This window comes from Tiliqua scincoides, chromosome 2, assembly GCF_035046505.1.
Source record: "Tiliqua scincoides isolate rTilSci1 chromosome 2, rTilSci1.hap2, whole genome shotgun sequence".
Lineage (NCBI taxonomy): Eukaryota > Metazoa > Chordata > Lepidosauria > Squamata > Scincidae > Tiliqua > Tiliqua scincoides.
Window position 1 is genome coordinate 115,436,203 of NC_089822.1, and position 20,628 is coordinate 115,456,830.

Here is a 20,628-nt window from a genome sequence, read left to right on the forward strand (position 1 = left end):
TGTTACAATTTAAAGAGAACTTTGTAGAATAAAAGTTCTGTATAATCTTCATCTGTATTTACCTACAATAACAGTACGAGGAAGGATAGTAGTACTTCCATTGTACAGAGAGGTCTACTCTAGGGGAGAAAGTGGGTCTACAGCAAAACGTGGGACTTCTGCTCTCCCATGTTCAAGTCCACCTGTGGGTCACACTGGGTTCCAATTTATCTTTGCTTTCTGACTTTCACACCAACCACATTGGGACAGAGGGGGTTAAAAAGCACTTTGCCTGTGTTTCAGCTCACATGGGAATCAGTCCTTGTGCAGAAGGAGTCAGTGTTGCTGTGTCCTCCACTCCATCCCAGCCTTTGTTCAGTTGAGTATCTGACCCCTGAAAAAGCCTAGCTGCTGACAAAAGGTTTTTGGACCAAAACAGTTGACATAAGATGCTAGTTATACTTTGTCTAAACGGTGTCCTCTCCCTCCTCTCCCTAGAATGAACCTCAACAAGAAAAGCCACCTGGGGATCCTGTCACTCCCTTGACTAACAGCCAGGAGCTGGACAGTGGTGTTGGCCGCACTGATGAGAGCACCCGCAATGAGGAGAGCTCTGAACATGACCTACTAGGAGATGAACCACCTAGTGCTGCCAACACCCCAGGGAGCTTGCGCAAATTTGGACCCAGCCTGCAGCCCCGTGACTTCCATTATAGCATGGATTCACTTCTCGCAGGGGAGCCACCTAGTGCTGTGGGCACTGACATGATGCCGGGGCTTACTGATGAGGAATATGAACGCTACCGTGAGCTACTGGAGCTTAAATGCCATCTGGAAAATGGCAATGAGCCAGGTCTGGTGAGTGCTGCACTGGACGTCAACCGCAACGAGGTGGCCCTGCTGGAAGAGGAACTCCGCCACCTGGAATTCAAATGCCGCAACATCCTGCGAGCGCAAAAGATGCAACAGCTGCGTGAGCGTTGCATGAAAGCCTGGCTGCTCGAGGAGGAAGGTTTGTATACCTTAGAAGGGGAACCTAAGAAACACGAGTTGTCTGATATCACTGAACTGCCAGAACGCTCTGATAAGGACAGCACCAGTGCCTACAACACTGGGGAGAGTTGCCGAAGCACCCCTTTACTGGAAAGCCCTTTGCGCCGCTTGGCTGAGTCCCCCAACCTCAACCGGACTGCCCCACCTTCTCCGCCACAACCCAAATTTCGACGGGAAGAGCGAGTCCGGCGCAGTCCCAAGGCAGGCGGGGAAGGCAGTCCATATTTGAGTCGGCGACAACGGGAAGAAATGCCTGCCCCCATCAGCCCCATGAGCTTAGCCAGCATATGCAAAGACTCTCTTGGGGGCAAAGGGGAACCCCGTATGGAGTGGAAAGTGAAAGTCCGCAGCGATGGTACACGCTATGTGGCCAAGAGACCAGTGAGGGACCGGCTACTCAAAGCCAGGGCCATGAAGATCCGTGAGGAACGCAGTGGCATGACCACAGATGATGATGCTGTCAGTGAGATGAAGATGGGACGCTACTGGAGCAAGGAAGAGCGCAAGCAGCACTTGATCCGGGCCCGTGAGCAGCGGAAGCGCCGCGAGTTTATGATGCAGAGCCGGCTGGAGTGCTTGAGGGAACGAGAAGGCAGTGAAGCCCGTGGGGTGTCTGCTGAAGTCAACATCTTGGCCCTGAGTCACCGCAAAACCATGAAGAAACGGAGTCGGCGTATTCTAGACAACTGGATTACCATCCAGGAGATGCTAGCACATGGCACCCGCTCAGCGGATGGACGCAGGGTTTACAACCCACTGCTGTCCGTCACCACTGTTTGAGTACATAGTGAGGAACAACAGAAGGCTCTGCGATGAACACACCAGGGAAATTTTTTATTATTGCCATCTGAGCAACATAGGGCTCAGAATGGCCCTACTCTCTGAAGCAAATTTAGAGTGGGACAGTAAGCCCAACATCCTTTCCTGCCTTAAGAAGCAGGGAGCAACTGTGGCCGCTCCCAAGTCTACAACTATTGGGAAATTGTGGCGAGGTTTATTTTTCTGATACGCACACAAGCTGTATTGAAGGTGAGGTGCAGGGCAGTTCAGTTACCTCTCTTGGTGAACTTGTTCCAGCATGACCCCTGCCAATCACATTCTGAAGCACAAGGAATCCTCTGTGGTCTACACACCTGGTGCAGAACGCAAGGGAAGTGAGAAAACACCTCACCCCTCCAGTTCAAAAGGACTAATGAAGATACCCCTGCCAGTTGGGATGTTGTGACATCTCTATCTCTCTCCCTCTTTTGTGGTTGTGATTCTCAAATTCTTTTTCATTTCTCTATTTAAGCCTGGAGACTCGAGCCCCGGTGGCTCATCCCACAAATGCAAAACAGTCCCCTTCCTGCATTTTCTATCATCTGATTGTCTCTCCTGCTTAGCACTGTTGCTAACAGACCGACACTAGCATAGCACAGGAGGCTGTGGAGCAGATAGCTTGTAGTAAACCCTGCTTCCAAGGCTGAACTTGCATTGTTACAATAAAAACAAACTGTTCTTTTTACTCATTGGAAACAAAATACAACTTAACGTCTTTCATGAGACTTTACTTCTGAAGGGCAATACTGTAGTACACCTGAGCGTAGCAAGCCCTACTACAAATACACATTGTGATTCAGACATAGTGTGATTGCTGCACAGTAGCAACAGCTATAAGAAAACTAGGTTTACAATAATATGACCATGTGTATGGTGCCTCTGCAACATCTGGTGGCATGCCCTGACAAGACTGTTGAAGTGATAATACAAAAACTGTTTCTATATCGTACTAAATGTCCCATATAGGAAAGGGGCCCATAAGTGAGTCAAGAACATGCTTTGCATGTGAAGGCTCCAGGCTCAATCCCCGTCATCTCTGCTTAGAAGTCTTGAGTAGCAGAGCTAGTTGAGATCTCTGCCAGAGGCCTTGCAAAACTACCAGAGTAGGCTAAATGAACCAATAGCGGTGTACAGACTTTTTCCTCTCTTCCATTTTGGTATCCCATTTATTTTATTAAACACAGCATTTGTTATTCATTCATTAAATCATTCATTTTGGATATTAGTTTATTTTCTGTACTCACTTTTGTTTTCCTATTTAAAAAACTTTGAACCACCACTGCTTCTTGCCAGCAGCTGCAGCACCAACAGCAGAAATTCTCTTGGCAGTCCCCCCCCCCAGATGCCCAAGATGCACTGTTTAAAGGCATTCTGCAGGAGGAAATGGTATCTCCCGCACTATATGAGGTATTTTGTGAGCAAAATGTTGACAATCAGAAGCAGCTGCTGACTTCTGCATCCATCAGAGAAAGGTCTTCCTCTCCCTCTAATGAGTTACTAATGGGTTAACAAAAAATGATTGACTTGGAGCTCTTGCAGTTTGTTTCAGATTGAATGAAAATTCATTCAAATGGGCCTCATTCAATTTCTGTTTTCAGTCATTCCAAAATGAAGGCATATCCTTTTAGACCAACCATCTGACTCAGCAGTATAACTCAGCTTCATGTGTTTATGTCAATTTTACAAATCATTTTTAAAAATAGCAAGTAACACTACTAAAAACACTAATGCCGTGGTTCCCAAACTTTTTAGCACCAGGACCCACCTAGTTTTACCACCTTTATAAGAGTTTCACCTTACCAGCTGCTCAAGCCTGTTTTTATCCATTGTACTATGATGAGGTGCTGCCTTCTTGAGCATTTGTTTATCTCCATGTTCACTGAATTGGGACCATTCTGATGGCCTTCACTTGGCCTTTGATAGAAGCTGAGGCACATTTGCCTAATCGCAACTAAACACGCACCTGCAGCTCTTGCGCTTTCCATATGGCTCAATATATTTTCCTTGTCAGTTTCACACCTACCAACAATCAGGTTGCAACCTAATAGTCTGGGAAATGCTGTTCTAAGTTCACAATTCACTACCCTAACAAAATGATGGGATTCAGCTGTATGAAGAGCCAGTCAAAAAGTACAAAAGACAGGGATGCTGTACTATTAGACTTGGTGCCCACGAACACCAATATTTTCATTAATGAGAAAATAGGTTCTGCTCTTGTACGAGACATGAAACTGGAGGATGCATAATGGGACCCTCTATCAGTAACCTTGCAAACATTCCTTAAGGACAAATCCGTAATATGTACACCAATTTAATTGTCCTCATTTGCTGAACCCGAGAAGGTGCAAGGGGCAGGGAAAGAGCCTTTTGTATTCTCAAAACTCTACTAGAGTTGAAGACATTTCTGCCCAATGTTAGGTATACGCAACTAAATGTGTATACCTGTGGGTTGAGCAAAAATTGGTGTAAGGGAATTCATAGTTTAAACTAGTAAACCAGCTGCAGTCTAAACCAAGGGAATAACATTCCCAGTAATACCAAAGCAAAAGAATGGATACTATAACTCAATTGCATTGTACTTTTGAGGATTGGCAGCCTATAAGGAACAAATGGGAATACAGATGCCATCAGTGAGTTGGAGATCAGGGGTGATGCTTAGACCCCAGAACAACCACCTTGTAGCATGTATGACAATTATAGCCACAGAGTATCTGCAGTCCACTTTTCAACCACCTTGTAAATTATATTCTGGGACAGAGTGAATGTTTCTGTCTTGCATCCAAGACTAACCAACCTGTGTACATCTAAGAACAGTCTTTCCTCTCTCTGCAATCCATGGCTTAGTTTAAGCTAGGGTTCACTTTGTATTTTTTTGTATAAGAGTTCTGTAACAGACTTGAGGACTCCCCTTCAGAATCTGTTTTCATGCCTGGTTTATAACCCCACATCATGCTCCCTTCCTCCCCTCTCTGTGCTGTGCAAAAATAGAGACCCCTCTCAATCAAGAGGCGTAGAGCTCTTCCTGTCATTGGTTGTAATAGGAGACAAATGAGCTGTATGGCTTATAAAGCCTACACATTCTATTTTGTTCTTGCAATCCACTTTTTTGAAGAGAACATCTTTGAACATCCCTGCTTAAAAAAACACTTAATGCAAACTTAACTGGTTTTAAAGAATATTTTAGAAAAGCAAAGTAAAACTGGATGTGGATATTCACTTACATAAGCTGAAGGACCCCCAAGGACTCTCCCACCTTGAAAAAGGGAACTCCCACATTTCCCCCTAGCCATGGCAGAACAAATAGCATTCAAACTAGGGATATTGCTAAAGCCTGCATAGCTTCTGGGAAAAGGCAGACAGCTGAGCAATGCTAACTCCTATCAAACAGGTCATGGAGATGATTACTGCCAACCAGAAACAGCTCTGGGTGGCAAGCTAGTCACATGCTGCCTCAAGCATGGTGCTATACCCAGATGGCTTTGCCTGCTTATTCCAGGAAACTCAAGACCTGTTCCTACTGAGTAAGTCCCAGTTCCTGGTCCCTGTAGCCTCTTTATGGCTGGCTTTCCACTTTAATCCACATTACTGTGACTTTAGAGCACAGTAATACCTGTTAGTGATATAATCCCACCCATACTGTGCTCCCTCACATCAGGAACCAGCATCATTAGGCAGATAAGGAGCTGAGGCATGAATATCAATGCACCCAGGGACAGGCTGCTTAATAGGATTAAGGCAGGGGAAACAGACCCAGAAGTCCAGGGGTGGGTGTGAGAAGGCAATGCCATGACAAGAAATCCCCATCATGGAGCCTGCCTCTGCTATAAGACAATTCAAGGCACTCCCTAGCAGAAGAAAGCATGGGCATACCATCACAAAAATGAGTTTGGTTCAGGAGTCCATTCTGTTTAGATGGATGGCATTTACCATACTGAGCCCTTTCTAGTCCTCCCTTAGGCCTTGGACCCCTCCAACAAACCTCCCACCTTCGGAAAGCTACTTTCAAGGCCAAGAAAGGGATTGAGTACAAAAGCTTCCAGCCTGAACAACAATGGAGCAGTACCCCCCCCATATCCTTTCCTATCTCCCCAAACATTCTATGTATTCTATGCTTCTATGTACAGTGGATTTTCAAGCTATAGGGTATCTGTACTGCTGAAGAGCAAAGTGGAAGACAGCAGCTGTGGTAGAGATCAGTGCTTAGAAACATCCCTCCCTGCCCTCAAAAGTCAAGTCAGCAAAGTTGGTATAAAGAGTTTATTGAAGTGGGTTATGCTTGGATGTTGCTCTTGGCACTGAAAGCCATGTAATATACAAGGAGACCAATGACGGCTGCCAGCACCTCAGTGGAGACCCATGGTCCACTCCATGCACCCTGTAAAGTGGGTAGGGAAGAAGGTAAGAAGAGAAACAAGTTAGTTACAGGCTTAGGTGTGTCTGAAGAAAATCATTAAAAGTTATGCAGCCATGTCCTCAGCAGCGTTCCATGCTCAGTGGGAGAAGAGTATAGCAGCCAAGGTGAGGATAAAGAATTTCAAAAGACTTAGGTTCTCAAACTTCCCAGGAACTTTACTCCCAAGGTAAGTCTTTGTGGGGGAGGGGGCAAGGGCAGTGATGCATTTGCAAGGAGAAAGTGCTTTGCGATCATGTATTTTCAACATTCTAAGTATCGGAGCCCTGAAGAGGGCTGCGTGGGGCTCCCTGCACCTCCTGCAATGTACTGCACCCATCTGTAAATAAAAGCACCCCCCTTCCACCCCTGTTAGCATTGCGATCCTGGGGATCATGTGACTGCCCTCACCCCTCCCCCTCCCTTTAAAGAGACCAGGAGAGCTTTACACAAACTAGTGGGTCACAACTCACCAGTTCAAGAACCATTGGCTTAGAAAATTAGCAGTTGTAATGGAAGGTGGCTCCAACAGCAAACAAAGATTTGCTTGCAGGGTTTTAACCCTGGTTCACACTTAGGGAAAATCTTTAACCGTCAAGCAGTAAAATCAGGGATTAGGCATACTGCTTCAGCCTGTCATTTGAATACTCTCGGCATTTCCATCTTTGATGGAAAATACTGGTCATTACTATCTGATGAGCGTTTTGTCAACTAAGGAGGAAGTGCAGGGGCAGTTCCACATGGTGAGGTGTAACCAATTGTCTCCAAAAGTCAGTGAATGGGTGGACTGGACTCCAAAGGCAGGAACTGAGCAATATGTGCTTAACTTGGATGTGGCTGCAAGACTTTTGCTTAAGTGCACAACTCTAATTCTCACAGTGACAAAATCAAATTCCCTCTTCCCACTTCTTTTAAAGCAATTCTCCAGACCAGCGGGTTTTCAACCACTGTGCCGTGGCACAGTGGTGTGCCATGAGGCTGCCTCAGGTATGCCGTGGGATCAGAGGAGGGAGGCGGCAGCAGCAGCGTGCCCACCTGCAGGAGGCTGCTTTGAGCCTCCCGTGGCAGGCAGCTCAAAGAAGGGAGCAGCCAGCAAAGGGACTGGTTGCGGCTGCTTTGCATCCCACACAGCAGCTGAGGAGTCCACGTGGAGCTTGCTCCTGCAAGTGCGCACGACACAGGCTGCAACCTTACCCTCACTTTCCTGGGAGTAAGCCCCATTGGCTATTATGGGGCTTACTTCTGAGTAGACATGCATAGGGTTGGGCAGAAAAGGTTGTTGCCTGCCTGCCTGCCGATTGGGCAACCAGAGAAGACTGGAGGAGCCAGGAGGTGGGAGCTGCTGAGTGAATGAGAAGAGGAAGCCAGAAGCGGGCAAGCAGGTACATCATGAGCGAGTCTGCTGAGGCCCGAACCTAAGGACTGCCTCGCTGAAAAGGGTTCCTGAAAGTCCCTTTTCCTTGCCAGTTTGCCTGCAACTCCCCAAAGCAACCCTCCCTGCACTTTGGGGCTTTTAGAGGAAGGGCACTGGGCCACAATCCTATCCACACTTTCCTGGGAGTAAGCCTCATTGACTACAATGGGTTTTACTTCTGAGCAGGCATGCATAGGATAGGGCGCTGGGGCTGCTATCCCATCCACACTTTCCTGGGAGTAAGCCCACTGACTACAATGGGGCTTACTTCTGAGTAGGCATGCACAGAATTGAGCTCTGGGGCTGCTATCCCATCCACATTTTCCTGGGAGTAAGCCTCATTGACTACAATGCGTCTTACTTCTGAGCAGGCATGCATAGGATTGGGCTCTGGGGCTGCAATCCCATCCACACTTTTCTGGGAGTAAGCTCATTGACTGTAATGGGGCTTACTTTTCCATGACTTCAAAACATTTTTTCCTCCTTTTCAGAAACCATATATTCTTCCCTTTCTTAGCTTCTTGTGAATTTTTTTGTCATGTAATGATTTAAGTGTATTTATTCATTTAAGATTAATTGTAATGTAGTAATTTAATGTAAGTAAAAAACTGTAGTGTGCCTTGACAATTGTAGTGCCTTGTCAGTGTGCCGTGAGCTGAAAATGGCTGCTCTAGACCATACAGTTGCACAGGTAGGCTTGAAAGCATAGTGAAATATCAGAAATCGAACACATACAAGCTTTCAGAGTTTCATAACTCAGCACAGATTTGTATTCCTATAATATTCAATCCCTGATTAAATGCAGAATAAGTCATGCAAATCAGATACAAAATTACATTTACTTATTCTGATTGTGGAAGCCAGATTTCTTCCAGGGATAAGATAGATGATACACAGCCTCAGGCACAAGTGACAATGAACCCTACAATCCAAGTCAAACAAGAAGATTTCATTCTATGCCCAATTCATAGTTGCATTCTCTCCTCCATCCAATCCCCAAATTTTAAGGAGCACAATATGAGGCATCCTCCTCCTCACAGATAGGCACCCAATGCCTGTTTTACTGGGGCAATGCTGATGGAGCTTTAGCTCATAGGAACAAACAACCACATTGGAAGCATCAGGGAACTTTGCAAAGATGTCCATCTCATAGAACGGACATATATACTGCATTGCGGAAACTTCCACATGCTGCAAACACCAAGCGTAATCTAGCCTGACTACAATACTTCAAGAGCAAAGATTGGACACTGGTCTGACTGTCCTGGGCAGTGGCTGCCCATGGAAGCAGCAGGTTCCTCCATCGCTTTTTACTCACCCTATGATCCACGTTCACTATAAAAAGGGGTTTGATCTCAGAGATGTCCTCATTATTGCGTTGAGCCTACAAAGGGGAAATAATTGGATAGCTGGGCTTACTTCACATGCAAGTCAGTTAAATGGGGCAATCCATTATATAGCATTCTGTCCATCACTATCTCTTTGTATCACACTGAATAGGAAAGGTTCAGTTGAGAAGATATGATGATGCAGAAGTACAAGAACACCACCATCAACTTAAAGATGCAAAAATGTTTAAAACTTTCTTCCTCACTGAACACTGCAAAGGTTGATGGGGAAGATGCTTAATCTGTTTTAAACGTTCAGGTCTGCACAGGATGCCTGCTACGTACCCTGGAAGGAATCCCTGCTCCTTAGCTCCAAAAGGATTCAAAGAGGTTGCTGCAGAAGCGAAGGGGAGGCGTACTGTAGTTGTGCAGCAGGATATCACTCCAGATCTATTTCATTAAAGGGGGCACATATAGGAAGTAGGATGAGGGTACTTAATGCTACATGGTTAGTGGAATAGAAATGGGGTTATAAGACCAAGGTCTATGGTATCTGCAAGATTTTAAAATTTACAACACCAGAGGTAGTGCCATCAGTATTACTTCCACTTGAAGCTTCCCACACCTTCTCCATGTTCCTCCCCACTTGCCAGGAAGGCTGTAGCCTTGGCCCATAATGTCTTACTAAGCTTCCTCTTTCAATCCACTAGAGCAGGGGTGTCCAAACTTTTTCGTAGGAGGGCCACTTCATCTCTCTGACACTGTGTCAGGGGTGGGGTGGGGGTTAATTTACATTTTAGATTTGACTAAATTTACATAAATGAATATATTAGAGATGGAACTTGTATGAATCAATGAAGGTCTTGCAATAGCTCAAGGCCTATAAAAGACCTTGCACAAAGCAAGGCCAGCCTTTCCTTCATGCCCACTGCTGCATCACAGATATAAAACAGCAAGCAATGGAGGGAGCCCTCGACCCACAGCTCACAAAAGAGGTCGAACAGTCACCCTGAGAGCAGTTGCATTGGGCCAGCGTGGGCTCCAGCAAGTCTCTGGAGGGCCAGAGGCTTATTGGAAACTAGGGGCTCCCCACGGGCCAGATTGGGAGTCCTCGAGGGCCACAAGTGACCCCAGGGCCAGGATTTGGGCAACCCTGCACTAGAGGCAACCTCACCTTGCGCAGAATGCTATAAGACTCCTCATCAAAGAACTTCACTTCATAGGTGCCAGAGCGGGCTAGCTTGTGTTCCATGCTCCAAGAGACCTGTTCCGAAAAATGAAAATTGAATTAGTGCTAAGGGAGAGACTAGGTTTCACCTCTAATTGGTGGAGGATACAGACACAAAGATGGCTGATACATGTGCTACCCATTTCAGTGGCCAGGGCCACAGCAAGCTAAACGAGCCAATGGTTTGGGGTAGTAGATTTCGGTAGCATGCAATACACTATGGAGAGCTCTATGGAATCACACCCACCATAAATTCACAACCATACATTATCCAAGAAGAAAGGTGCCTCCCTACTCCAATTTTTATAGCACAAAGACTGGCAACTTATTCAATAACACCAATATGAAATATGCACTTGAAACCAGAAGAGTCAGATACAAAATCCTGCAAGTAGATAGAAATCATACCACATCAGTATCACCACAGACAAACTATAGGCAGTGGATAGGGCTTGTTCTACAATATAGTCATCTTATGTGCACTTTACTATGTGAATTCAACTAGATGCGGTCAGCAAAAACAAAAAAAACTAGAGAAAACTGACAATTTAATAGTGCAGGCAATTCCATTTGCTGTTCCTTTTACTAAATGGAACTAAATTTACTAAATGTCAGGGTTAGCCTGACATCAGAGAACAAAACTGTGTTCCCTCGGTAGGTTTCAGTTTCTGCCTCTCATAGTTCTCTCATCTGTTCTCTCATAGTTCTCTCATAGTTCTTTTTAATTATGCTTTAAAGCTGTCTTTAAAGACAGCACATATTTTGCAGATTTTCAAGGTGATTTTTGTGTACATGTACATGATTTTAGGGTACAAGTGCGGATTCTGGAATGTAACTTTCGTGTTAGATGCAAGTCAATCTTTATTCTGATACTGTTAACATTGGATGTAAAAAAATACAAACCAGAATTTTTTTTAGAGATTCCATTCCTAGGCACTGACAAATCTGGCTTATTTTTACTTGATTCACTGTTTGGTTTGTTTACCTTTTTGCCATCTCATTTTTAAAAAATGAAACAACAAAAGCATGTACAGTAGTCACAAGGCATTCAGAGTCTGACGGAGTGCATCTTCAGGCTGACTCTCAAAATATTCTGAGGATATTTCTCATCACTGGAGAAAAGAGAACTCACTCTGCACAAGACAACCCAAAAGATGTATAACCAAGCTTTCAAGGTACATTCAGTACCACTTGTCAGTAGGCAAGTAAGTCCCAATAGCATTCCAGTGTCACTGCTACAAGTTGCTGCTGGTTCATACCTGATAGCGGCCAACATCCTGACCTCGAGTGACAGGAAACTGCTTGCCATTGACATCTGCATAGAGGGCAACATTCTACAAACAGACAGACAGCATGACCAACATGTTCATCAACAGAAATGCACAATAATACCTATTCTGAAAGCTGGGCATGATTTTCATCATCCTTTATCAATATCACAACTCTGGCAGAAAAAATACAGACTCTTAGTTTAAATGTTAGAATTCCCTCCATGTTATAGGGTTTGCAAACCCTATAACATGGAGGGCATTCTAACATTTAAACTAAGAGCCTGTATTTTTTCTATAAGGGCTTCAAGAACAGACACCAGAGAACTAGGCTCAATACCTGATGCAAGGTTCATGACTAGGCAACTAACTTTTGGCCTTTTTCGAAAAAGGACATGTACCACCCACTTCAGTGGCTGGGACTACAGCAAGCCACACCAGCCAATGGTTAGGGGAGGTAAGCTGCTATAGCATGGGATACACTATGGAAAGCCCATGGAGGGGGACCTGCCATAAATCCAAAACCATGCACATGCAAAAGATTATGGATTCCCACAATAGCCTCCCCCCCCCCAATAGCACAGAAATAAATCTTGTTGCCAGGTTCTTGGCCCATGTCAAACGTACTTGCTTCTTAGAGGCAAGAGATGGCAAGCATTCAAGTACTCACCTGAGCTCCATTCTTACAGCTGAGAGAGATTTCAACAACAAAGACAGTCTCAGAAGAGATAACAGCATCTGAGGTAGTGTAGTAGGATGGAGAGATGACAGGTTCTGTGCAGGTTTCAGCTGAGGGGGAAAAGGTGACATGTAAATTCAACCTACACAGCTCAACAGAAAAGGGATAAGTCAGCACCTGCGCCCAGCATCACTAAACAGAGTTCCTATAGAGTTCAGCATAACATGCGAGTATATGTATGATATGTCACTGCTGTACTTAAAGGCAGAATCTGTCAGGACAATGGGGTTCTAAGCTTCAAGAAAAATATATATACTGTAATTATAAATGCCCCCTGCTCAAGAAAATTCTGCACTTATTCTATGTATGCATTTTGTTTCTGATCTATTCAATATTTCTGAACTTACGCTTTTAATACAGAAGTTCTCAGACTGGGGCACCATGACATCCCAGCCTGAGGACATCTGCCTTTACCCCTTTAAGGGATGGGAAGGGGAGGAATCCAACAATGCAATCCCCAGGATTACACCACTGGCAGGGGCGCAAGGGGCTCTTTTTTACTTACCAAAAGCAGCAGCAGCCTTCTGGGGGTGTAGGAGCTCAGCAGAAGTCTCCACAGGGCTCCCCAGGCAGCAGAAAATCTAGAAATAACAATGGCGACCCATTTCCGGTTTCACAATTGCAAACTAGAAGTGGGTCGCGATCATTATGTTTAGATTATCTGCTGGGAAGCCTCCACGGGGCTCCCTTCACACCTGGAAGGCTGCTGCTCCTTCTGGTAAGTAAAAGAGAGCCCCTTGCGCCCCTGGCAGCAGTGCAATCCTGAGGATCACTTCAAGTTGAGACTCATTATATCTCATGGGTTCCTTTCCAAGCATTGTGGATGGCAAAAAAACGAACTATAGTAAATCAATTTAAAAAACAAAATTTCTTTGTAATTTAAAAACAGCCTTGCTGACCTTTGTGATGTAAGATAAGAGTCATTAAGAAGACAATCATCAATCAGTCCTCCTCCAAGCCCTTACAAAGGTGTTTCACTCAGCCCCTCCCTTCACCAATGCAAAGTGATCACCTTTCTTTCACATGCTCAGGGGAAAGGGAGGGGTCACCTGGAGAGAGAAGGACTGATGGATTGTCAGCCAGCTGCCCTCTCTCTCTCTCTCTCTCATTAAGGAGGCTATTGTTGAAGGACTGTTCAGTTTTTTAAACTGATTTTAAAAGGATGCATTTTTCCCTTTTTCCAGGGATCAGCACACTGTTTCTCATTTGCAGTGGCCATTCCTGTTCAGTGTTCAGTCAAATCCGTGTATAAGGCTGGACCTGTACATTCTCCCCTCCCCCACAACAACTTACTGCAGCTCCCAAACTCTGGGAGAGTTTGGGAATTGCAGTTGTAATCCACCACCCATCTCAGTGTGGTGACACTCCAGTTGTGGAATTCTCTACTGGGAGGGGGTCATCAGGCCAGCTTCCTTTTCTATTTTTCAAAGCTGGTGAAATTGGTTTTTTCATTTACTCTACTGTACTACAACTTAAACTAGATTTAACTGGCTTCATAATAAGTGGGCATCCATCACCCACTGCAAACAGGATCAAAATTGCTTGCTGCCACATAACTGTGTGAGCAAATTTCATGAAGAATGATGTGCTCTTGGACCAGGAAGACTTCCTGATGCCTTCTCAATTTACTGAAGAGTAGCCCAGGGGCCAAGCCAGTGACTGAGAACAAAGACATTCACAGTCTAAACCTTTGTGGGGTTTGGACTTACACATGAACATCATTCTTTAGGAACACCTTTTTCCTTCTAGCTGATTTGAGGCACTTGTTTTATTCCTGAATTTCAAGTTTCTATTCTAAGTTTTTGAAATACTTCTTATCTCTTTTTTAAAGATAAGAATTCCATTAAGATACCACTACAGTAATTAAAAACACTCCCCATATAGCTTTAAGCCCACCTTAAACATATTCCATCACCACTGCAAACAGGAGCAACTTCAGAGTCATTTTAAGCTCCAATTTGCTCCCCAATCACACCATCACCCATTTTGTTTCCACTAATCCTAAATCTACTGCATCATTTAAATTGACCCCTACTTTTGCCAACACCGGGTTAAGCACAAGAAATACACTTTTCTCCACTTTTTTTTTTTTAACTTAAAAAGGATCTGCAAATTCTTAGTGCTACCAATGGATCAGAATTGCTTTTTATATTTTCAAAGGCAGAGATCATCATCATGGATGTTGAGGTTCCCACAATGCCCTTTACCAGCAACACCTTTTTATTCTCTCTCAGCCCTGAAATCTGGTTCACTGCCTTGCAACTTTCAGCAGTTCCAGGTAAAGGCATTATGATACTGTAATATTATGGATGCTAATTACAATCATCACTGCCTTCACCATGCAAGGCAAATTCAGGCATACTTTTACTGGAACTTTTACAGAGGTGATAAAGTAAGCACAATTTCACTTTAATCAGAATCCCTTCCTTAGGTTCAATACTAAGCAAGAATGAGGAGGCGGGAAAGAAAAGGATGTTGCTGATTAGGATGAGAAAGTCCCAGACTGTCATTTGCAACAGGGCTGTTCAGATAACATTTGCCTGCTTGATGTAGTCAAATATGCAGTCAGGGATCTGGCCTGGAAGAAAGAAAATATTTCTTTACTCAGCATGTGGTCGGTCTGTGGAACTCCTTGCCACAGGATGTGGTGCTGGCGTCTAGCCTAGACGCCTTTAAAAGGGGATTGGACAAGTTTCTGGAGGAAAAATCCATTATGGGGTACAAGCCATGATGTGTATGCGCAACCTCCTGATTTTAGAAATGGGTTATGTCAGAATGCCAGATGCAAGGGAGGGCACCAGGATGAGATCTCTTGTTATCTGGTGTGCTCCCTGGGGCATTTGGTGGGCCACTGTGAGATACAGGAAACTGGACTAGATGGGCCTATGGCCTGATCCAGTGGGGCTGTTCTTATGATCTTAACACCCACTCCAGCTGCCACTGTGCGAACACTGCTGATCTGGAACCAGCACAGGTCCCTGCAACTAAGAAGTCCCCTGAATTCCCCCAGATGGGCGGGAAGGAGCTCTGCAAGTGCGCACACCTTGGTCACGCAGGATTGCTTGAAGGGGCAAGCTCTGTCCAAAGCAGCCCAGCCGAGAAGCCCACGAGGGGCTCGCTTCTCACCCACACTCGGGATTACAGCGTCAAATCGACGCAGCCGCGTTCAGCGAAAGATCTCTGGCTGCCAAGAAACGAGGGCAACGGACAAGCGCAGCGGCCCAGCCCAGGTCTCCTGCGGAGCTGGAAAGAGACGCCAGGCTCCCTTCAGGGGCGCGGGGGCAGCTGCCAAGAGGCCCGCTAGAAGCGCTGCCCCCAGGCCGGCGGGTGGCGGCAGCAGGTGGCCGAAGCGCACACCTCGCCCCTCAAGCGGAGCCGAGCGAGTGGGGCGGCACGCGGCCTGAGGCCCAAGTGCTGGCGGCCGCGGGCAGGGCCGGGGAGACTCTCCTAAGCCCCGGAGAGCTGCTGCCAGTCAGTCAGTGCGGAGGCGCAGCGTCACACGAACGCCGTTCCCACAGCGGGGAAGAGACCGCGCAAGGCCCCGAGAGGCGAAGACGCCGCCGGAAGAGAACCGTAGAGAAGCCCACACGACGGAGCGGGCGAGCTCCGGCAGCCGAGAAGGGTCTTCGTACCTCTCGCCCCACTCAGCGCCAGCAACACGGAGGCCAGCGTCGGCCACAGCAGCCCCGAAGCCGCCCCCGCCATCGCCTGCGAAGTGGAGAAGGGAAAAGGACCAACCTGCGGTGTTCAGCCAACTCGTCCCCGCGCGGGGGATGCCGGGAAGCGCTGCCAACCAATGAACGCCGCCGACCCGACTCGCGCTCTTTTGTCACGTGACACACGGTGGCTCGGAAAGAAACGTGGCCTTCTCGAGAGCGCTTTAAAATGGCCGCCTGCGATTTCTGCCGCGCGGACAGTAGAACAGGGCGCGTTCAAGTCCGCGTTTTGCGCATGCGCCACGCGCCACTGCCTCCGCTCAGGGAACGCGAGAACGGAGGGCCTGTCCAGGGGCCGTCCCGCCCCGCCGGCGTTCAACGTTTGTCGTAGGAGGCGAGCGGAGGGTGCGGCCAGCCTCTGGCGCTTGCCTTCCTGGTGACCCGGACACTTGCGCAGGCGGTGCGGAGGGCCGCTTCTCCACCGCAGCCGCGCCGTCGGGGGTGTGCTGCGCCCTGTGGGGGGCCAGCAACGAGCACATTTACTCCCTCACCCGGGGCCGCCCCGCTGCTGGGGAGGTTGGAGAGGGCGGGGCGTCGTAGCGTTGAAGAGGCGGCCGTTGCGCGCGCAGCTCTTCCTTCATGCGAGGCCGCCCGCCCGCCCGCCTTCTCGCGACAGCAGCAGCAGCAGCAGCATCGCGACGCTCGCAGGCCAGTGCAGAGCGGGCCTGGCAGTCTGGGGGCGCGAGGCGGGCGCGGCAATAGGAGGCGACCCGCGCGCAACGCCCCGGACTGCAGTCGAAGATCTCCCGAGTGCCGCTTTCTGCCTGAGCCCAGACCTTCAGCCGGCGCCGCTCCAGGCGCCTCCGAGCGTCCCCGCGCTTGGCGTGTGCAGAACAGCCTCCGTCTTTCTGAGCCGAGTCGTCCAGTGCTCCCGACAAAAGCGCCCCGGTTTCACTTGTGCATTTACCTTCAGTACCAGCTGCACTTGCTGGGCCACCAAAGCATTTCCTGGCTTGTGTGCAGGTCCACACGTGAGGCGACGACCCTTCTTGTCTCTCGCCCCTGTTCCTTTGCACGCTTTTGCCAGGCTCCCTGGAGTCAGACGCCACCTGGTGACAGTTCTCTTTAAGGTTCACGTTCAAAGTAACTTTCAATCCACAAGCCCTCCCGTCGCTCCAGGGATATCTCATGACCCACATTTCTTGCCCGTTGCATCGCATGCTGCTTAACCAGTTCATAAGAACAGCCCCACTGGACCAGGCCATAGGCCCATCTAGTCCAGCTTCCTGTATCTCACACCGGCCCACCAAATGCCCCAGGGAGCTCACCTTATAACAAGAGACCTGCATCCTGGTGCCCGCCCCTGCATCTGACATAGCCCATTTCTAAAATCAGGAGGTTGCACATACACATCATGGCTTGTAACCCATAATGGATTTTTCCTCCAGAAACTGTCCAATCCCCTTTTAAAGGCATCCAGGCCAGGCACCATCACCACATCCTGTGGCAAGGAGTTCCACAGACCGACCACATGCTGAGTAAAGAAATATTTTCTTTTGTCTGTTCTAACTCTCCCAACACTCAATTTTAGTGGATGTCCCCTGGTTCTGGTGTTGTGTGAGTGTAAAGAGCATCTCCCTATCCACTCTGTCCATCCCCTGCATAATTTTGTATGTCTCAATCATGTCCCCCCTCAAGCGTCTCTTTTCTAGGCTGAAGACGCCCAAATGCCTTAACCTTTCCTCATAAGGAAGGTGCCCCAGCCCAGTAATCATCTTAGTCGCTCTCTTTTGCATCTTTTCCATTTCCACTATGTCTTTTTTGAGATGCGGCGACCAGAACTGGACACAATACTCCAGGTGTGGCCTTACCATCGATTTGTACAACAGCATTATAATATTAGCCGTTTTGTTCTCAATACCTTTTCTAATGATCCCAAGCATAGAATTGGCCTTCTTTACTGCCCCCGCACATTGGGTTGACACTTTAATCGACCTGTCCACCACCACCCCAAGACCTCTCCTGTCACAGACAGCTCAGAACCCATCAGCCTATATGTGAAGTTTTGATTTTTTGCCCCAATGTGCATGACTTTACACTTACTTACATTGAAACGCATCTGCCATTTTGCTGCCCATTCTGCCAGTCTGGAGAGATCCTTCTGGAGCTCCTCACAATCACTTCTGGTCTTCATCACTCGGAAAAGTTTGGTGTCGTCTGCAAACTTTGCCACCTCACTGCTCAACCCTGTCTCCAGGTCATTTATGAAGAGGTTGAAAAGCACCGGTCCCAGGACAGATCCTTGGGGCACATCGCTTTTCACTTCTCTCCATTGTGAAAATTGCCCATTGACACCCACTCTCTGTTTCCTGGCCTTCAACCAGTTCTCTATCCATGAGAGGGCCTGTCCTCTAATTCCCTGACTGGAGTTTTTTCAGTAGCCTTTGGTGAGGGACAGTGTCGAAGGCCTTCTGAAAGTCCAGATATATAATGTCTACAGGTTATCCCGCATCCACATGCCTGTTGACCTTTTCAAAGAATTCTGTAAGGTTCGTGAGGCAAGACTTACCCTTACAGAAGCCATGCTGATTCTCCCTCAGCAGTCCCTCAGTTCCTCTTCTGTCTCATATTTTAACCATCATTTTAGGAATGACTTCTTCCTCTACCGTACACAACTGGCAGGCCAGCACTAGCCAGCTTTCCAGCACCAGTGCAACCGCAATGCAGCCCCGGGGTAAGGGAACAAATGTTCCCAAACCTTAAGGAGGCCTCTGTGACTGCACCCCCAACACAGGAAGCACCCATTGGCACAGCTGCACTGGAAAATTGGATAGGATTGGGCCCTCAATCCCTCCCTAAAAGCTCCTTTCTTGTCTTCATTCTGTATTCAGTCACAAAGTCTCATACACTCTTGCAAAAGGAATTGAACATAAGAAGAGCCCTACTGGACCAGGCCAAAGGCCCATCTAGTCCAGCATCCTGCATCTCACAGTGGCCCACCACATGCTTCAGGGAGCACACCAGATAACAAGAGACCTCATCCTGGTGCCCTCTCCTGCATCTGGCAATCAGAGACAGCCTGCCTCTAAAACCAAGAGCCTGCACATACCTACTATGACTTGTAACCAGTAATGAACCTTTCCTCCAGAAATTCGTCCAATCCCCTCTTAAAGGCTTCCAGGCAAGATGCCATCACTACTTCCTGTGGCAATTATTCTAGGATTAGGGTCTAAGATAGCCATTTTCAACCACTGTGCCATGGCACACCAGTGTGTGCCATGACACAGTGGTTGAAAATGGCTGTCCTAGACCCTAATGGTCTGCAGGTTGCCACAAGAGTTTGGGGAAAAGTCAGTAGGGGCAATGGGGATGTGAGCTTCCTACCAACAGCACAGTGTGCCTTGTCAATTGTCAAAAAACCAATGGTGTGCCATGACAATTTTAGTACCTTGTCAGTGTGCCCTGAGACGTAAAAGGTTGAAAATTACTGGTCTAGGACCTGTGTTGTCAACAGAGACGCATGTGCTTGCAAATTATTTTTCTTTCTGAAGATTTGTTTTACTTTTCTTTGAAACCTTTTTACTGCTCTGCGCCTGTTAGCAGCAGACTAGCAGGGTTTGGTGGTAGCAGTAGGAAAAAAGGTCTTTATTTTTTATTATTATTTCTTTACTTTACTTACCCCATCTTTCTGCAAAAGAACACCAGCAGACAGCCACTAGAAAAGACACTGCTGGGGTGAGGAGGGCCAGTTATTCTCTCCCTGCTCCTCTTTTAGGAGCGCCCACTTGAAAAAGTGCCTCTTACCCAGTTAGCAGGGGGGTCATTCCATGTCAAGTGGTCTAGGGCTCCCTGAGCGATTTTAATGAAATTTTGTGTGTAGAGTCCTGCATGTCTCAAACGAACTTTGGTAAAGTTTTAGGTTCGCTGGTGGAATACTTGTGGAGATACAGCCGTTTGTTTGACCCCATACTGCGACCATGTTCAGTACGATTGTGAGATTTTGACAACTTTGAGACATAATATCTCCCTTGCTATTTTTTCAAAACAAATGAAACTTAGCTATCTTATACAACTTTTTGTGTTCTATTTAATGAAACTAATAGCAATTTTTGTTAGGCGTGGTTAAAATTGTTGAGTGTTTAAAATTGCAGCAAAGTTGACCAAAAAAAATCTGTGCTCCAAAAAAATCCAAAGTTTACTGTTGAATAACTCCAGCAATAATAAAAGTAATAATTGTGGAATGTATTGCATAATATCTCAATATAACTTTGTTTTCAAATATGTAATTTCAGCCTCCTAGCTCTTTCCATTGGTTTACAAATTAAGTGTAAAGTTGATGATTTTTGTAAAAAGGTCAAAAATAGGGTATTTTCAACCTGCTTTTACAAAAAAAGTACCTTCTAGAAATGCTTTAACCCCCCAGAAAAATGGGTTTGATTTTCTAACGCAGGCAAACAGTGCCTGAAAAATAGGGACAAAGTTGGGAGACATTGCCCTAGCAACAGCCTATATTTCAACATCCAATTCTGTCATTTTTCAGGTCGTGCTGATTTTTTAAAACAATTTTTTATCCACATCATTATAACTATTCCATGGTGACACTGTCACTACCAGTTCAAGAACTTAAACTGGCAACCCCATCACCGTAGGGGTCACACCGAATAGCCGTGCAATACCAGCCACAGTTTGGTTTCTTCGTCCAGGTTCCCAAGCCTGTAATTTGGTTTCTTTGTCAAGGTTCCAAAGCCTTGCGT

At 46.7% G+C, this 20,628-nt stretch overlaps 2 protein-coding genes and 1 non-coding gene across 5 annotated transcripts in view; 1 reads left to right on the forward strand and 2 right to left on the reverse strand.

Moving 5' to 3' along the window:
* Window positions 1-1,812, forward strand: part of PDZD4 (PDZ domain containing 4) — a 34,247-nt gene extending 32,435 nt beyond the window's left edge. For both annotated transcript variants that reach the window (XM_066616112.1, XM_066616113.1), the window contains one exon: window positions 478-1,812. In XM_066616112.1, coding sequence (XP_066472209.1) covers window positions 478-1,812 — 1,335 coding nt within the window. The remainder of the gene's footprint in view (window positions 1-477) is intronic.
* Window positions 1,813-6,093: 4,281 nt separating this feature from the next.
* SSR4 (signal sequence receptor subunit 4) lies at window positions 6,094-15,950 on the reverse strand. Of its 2 annotated transcripts, XM_066614657.1 has the most exons (6): window positions 15,851-15,950; window positions 12,150-12,268; window positions 11,471-11,545; window positions 10,158-10,247; window positions 8,974-9,039; window positions 6,094-6,226 (listed from the first exon to the last, which is right to left on the reverse strand). In XM_066614657.1, exons 1-6 carry the CDS (start codon window positions 15,921-15,923, stop codon window positions 6,122-6,124), a joined length of 528 nt encoding a protein of 175 aa, XP_066470754.1. In that variant the 5' UTR covers window positions 15,924-15,950; the 3' UTR covers window positions 6,094-6,121. The 2 variants fall into 2 exon arrangements, with proteins under 2 accessions (XP_066470754.1, XP_066470755.1); XM_066614658.1 differs by lacking the exons at window positions 6,094-6,226; window positions 8,974-9,039 and adding an exon at window positions 9,325-9,433.
* On the reverse strand, window positions 11,873-12,009 carry LOC136643410 (small nucleolar RNA SNORA42/SNORA80 family). Its single transcript, XR_010794013.1, has one exon. It is a non-coding gene; the product is annotated as a small nucleolar RNA SNORA42/SNORA80 family (small nucleolar RNA).
* Window positions 15,951-20,628: the final 4,678 nt, after the last annotated feature.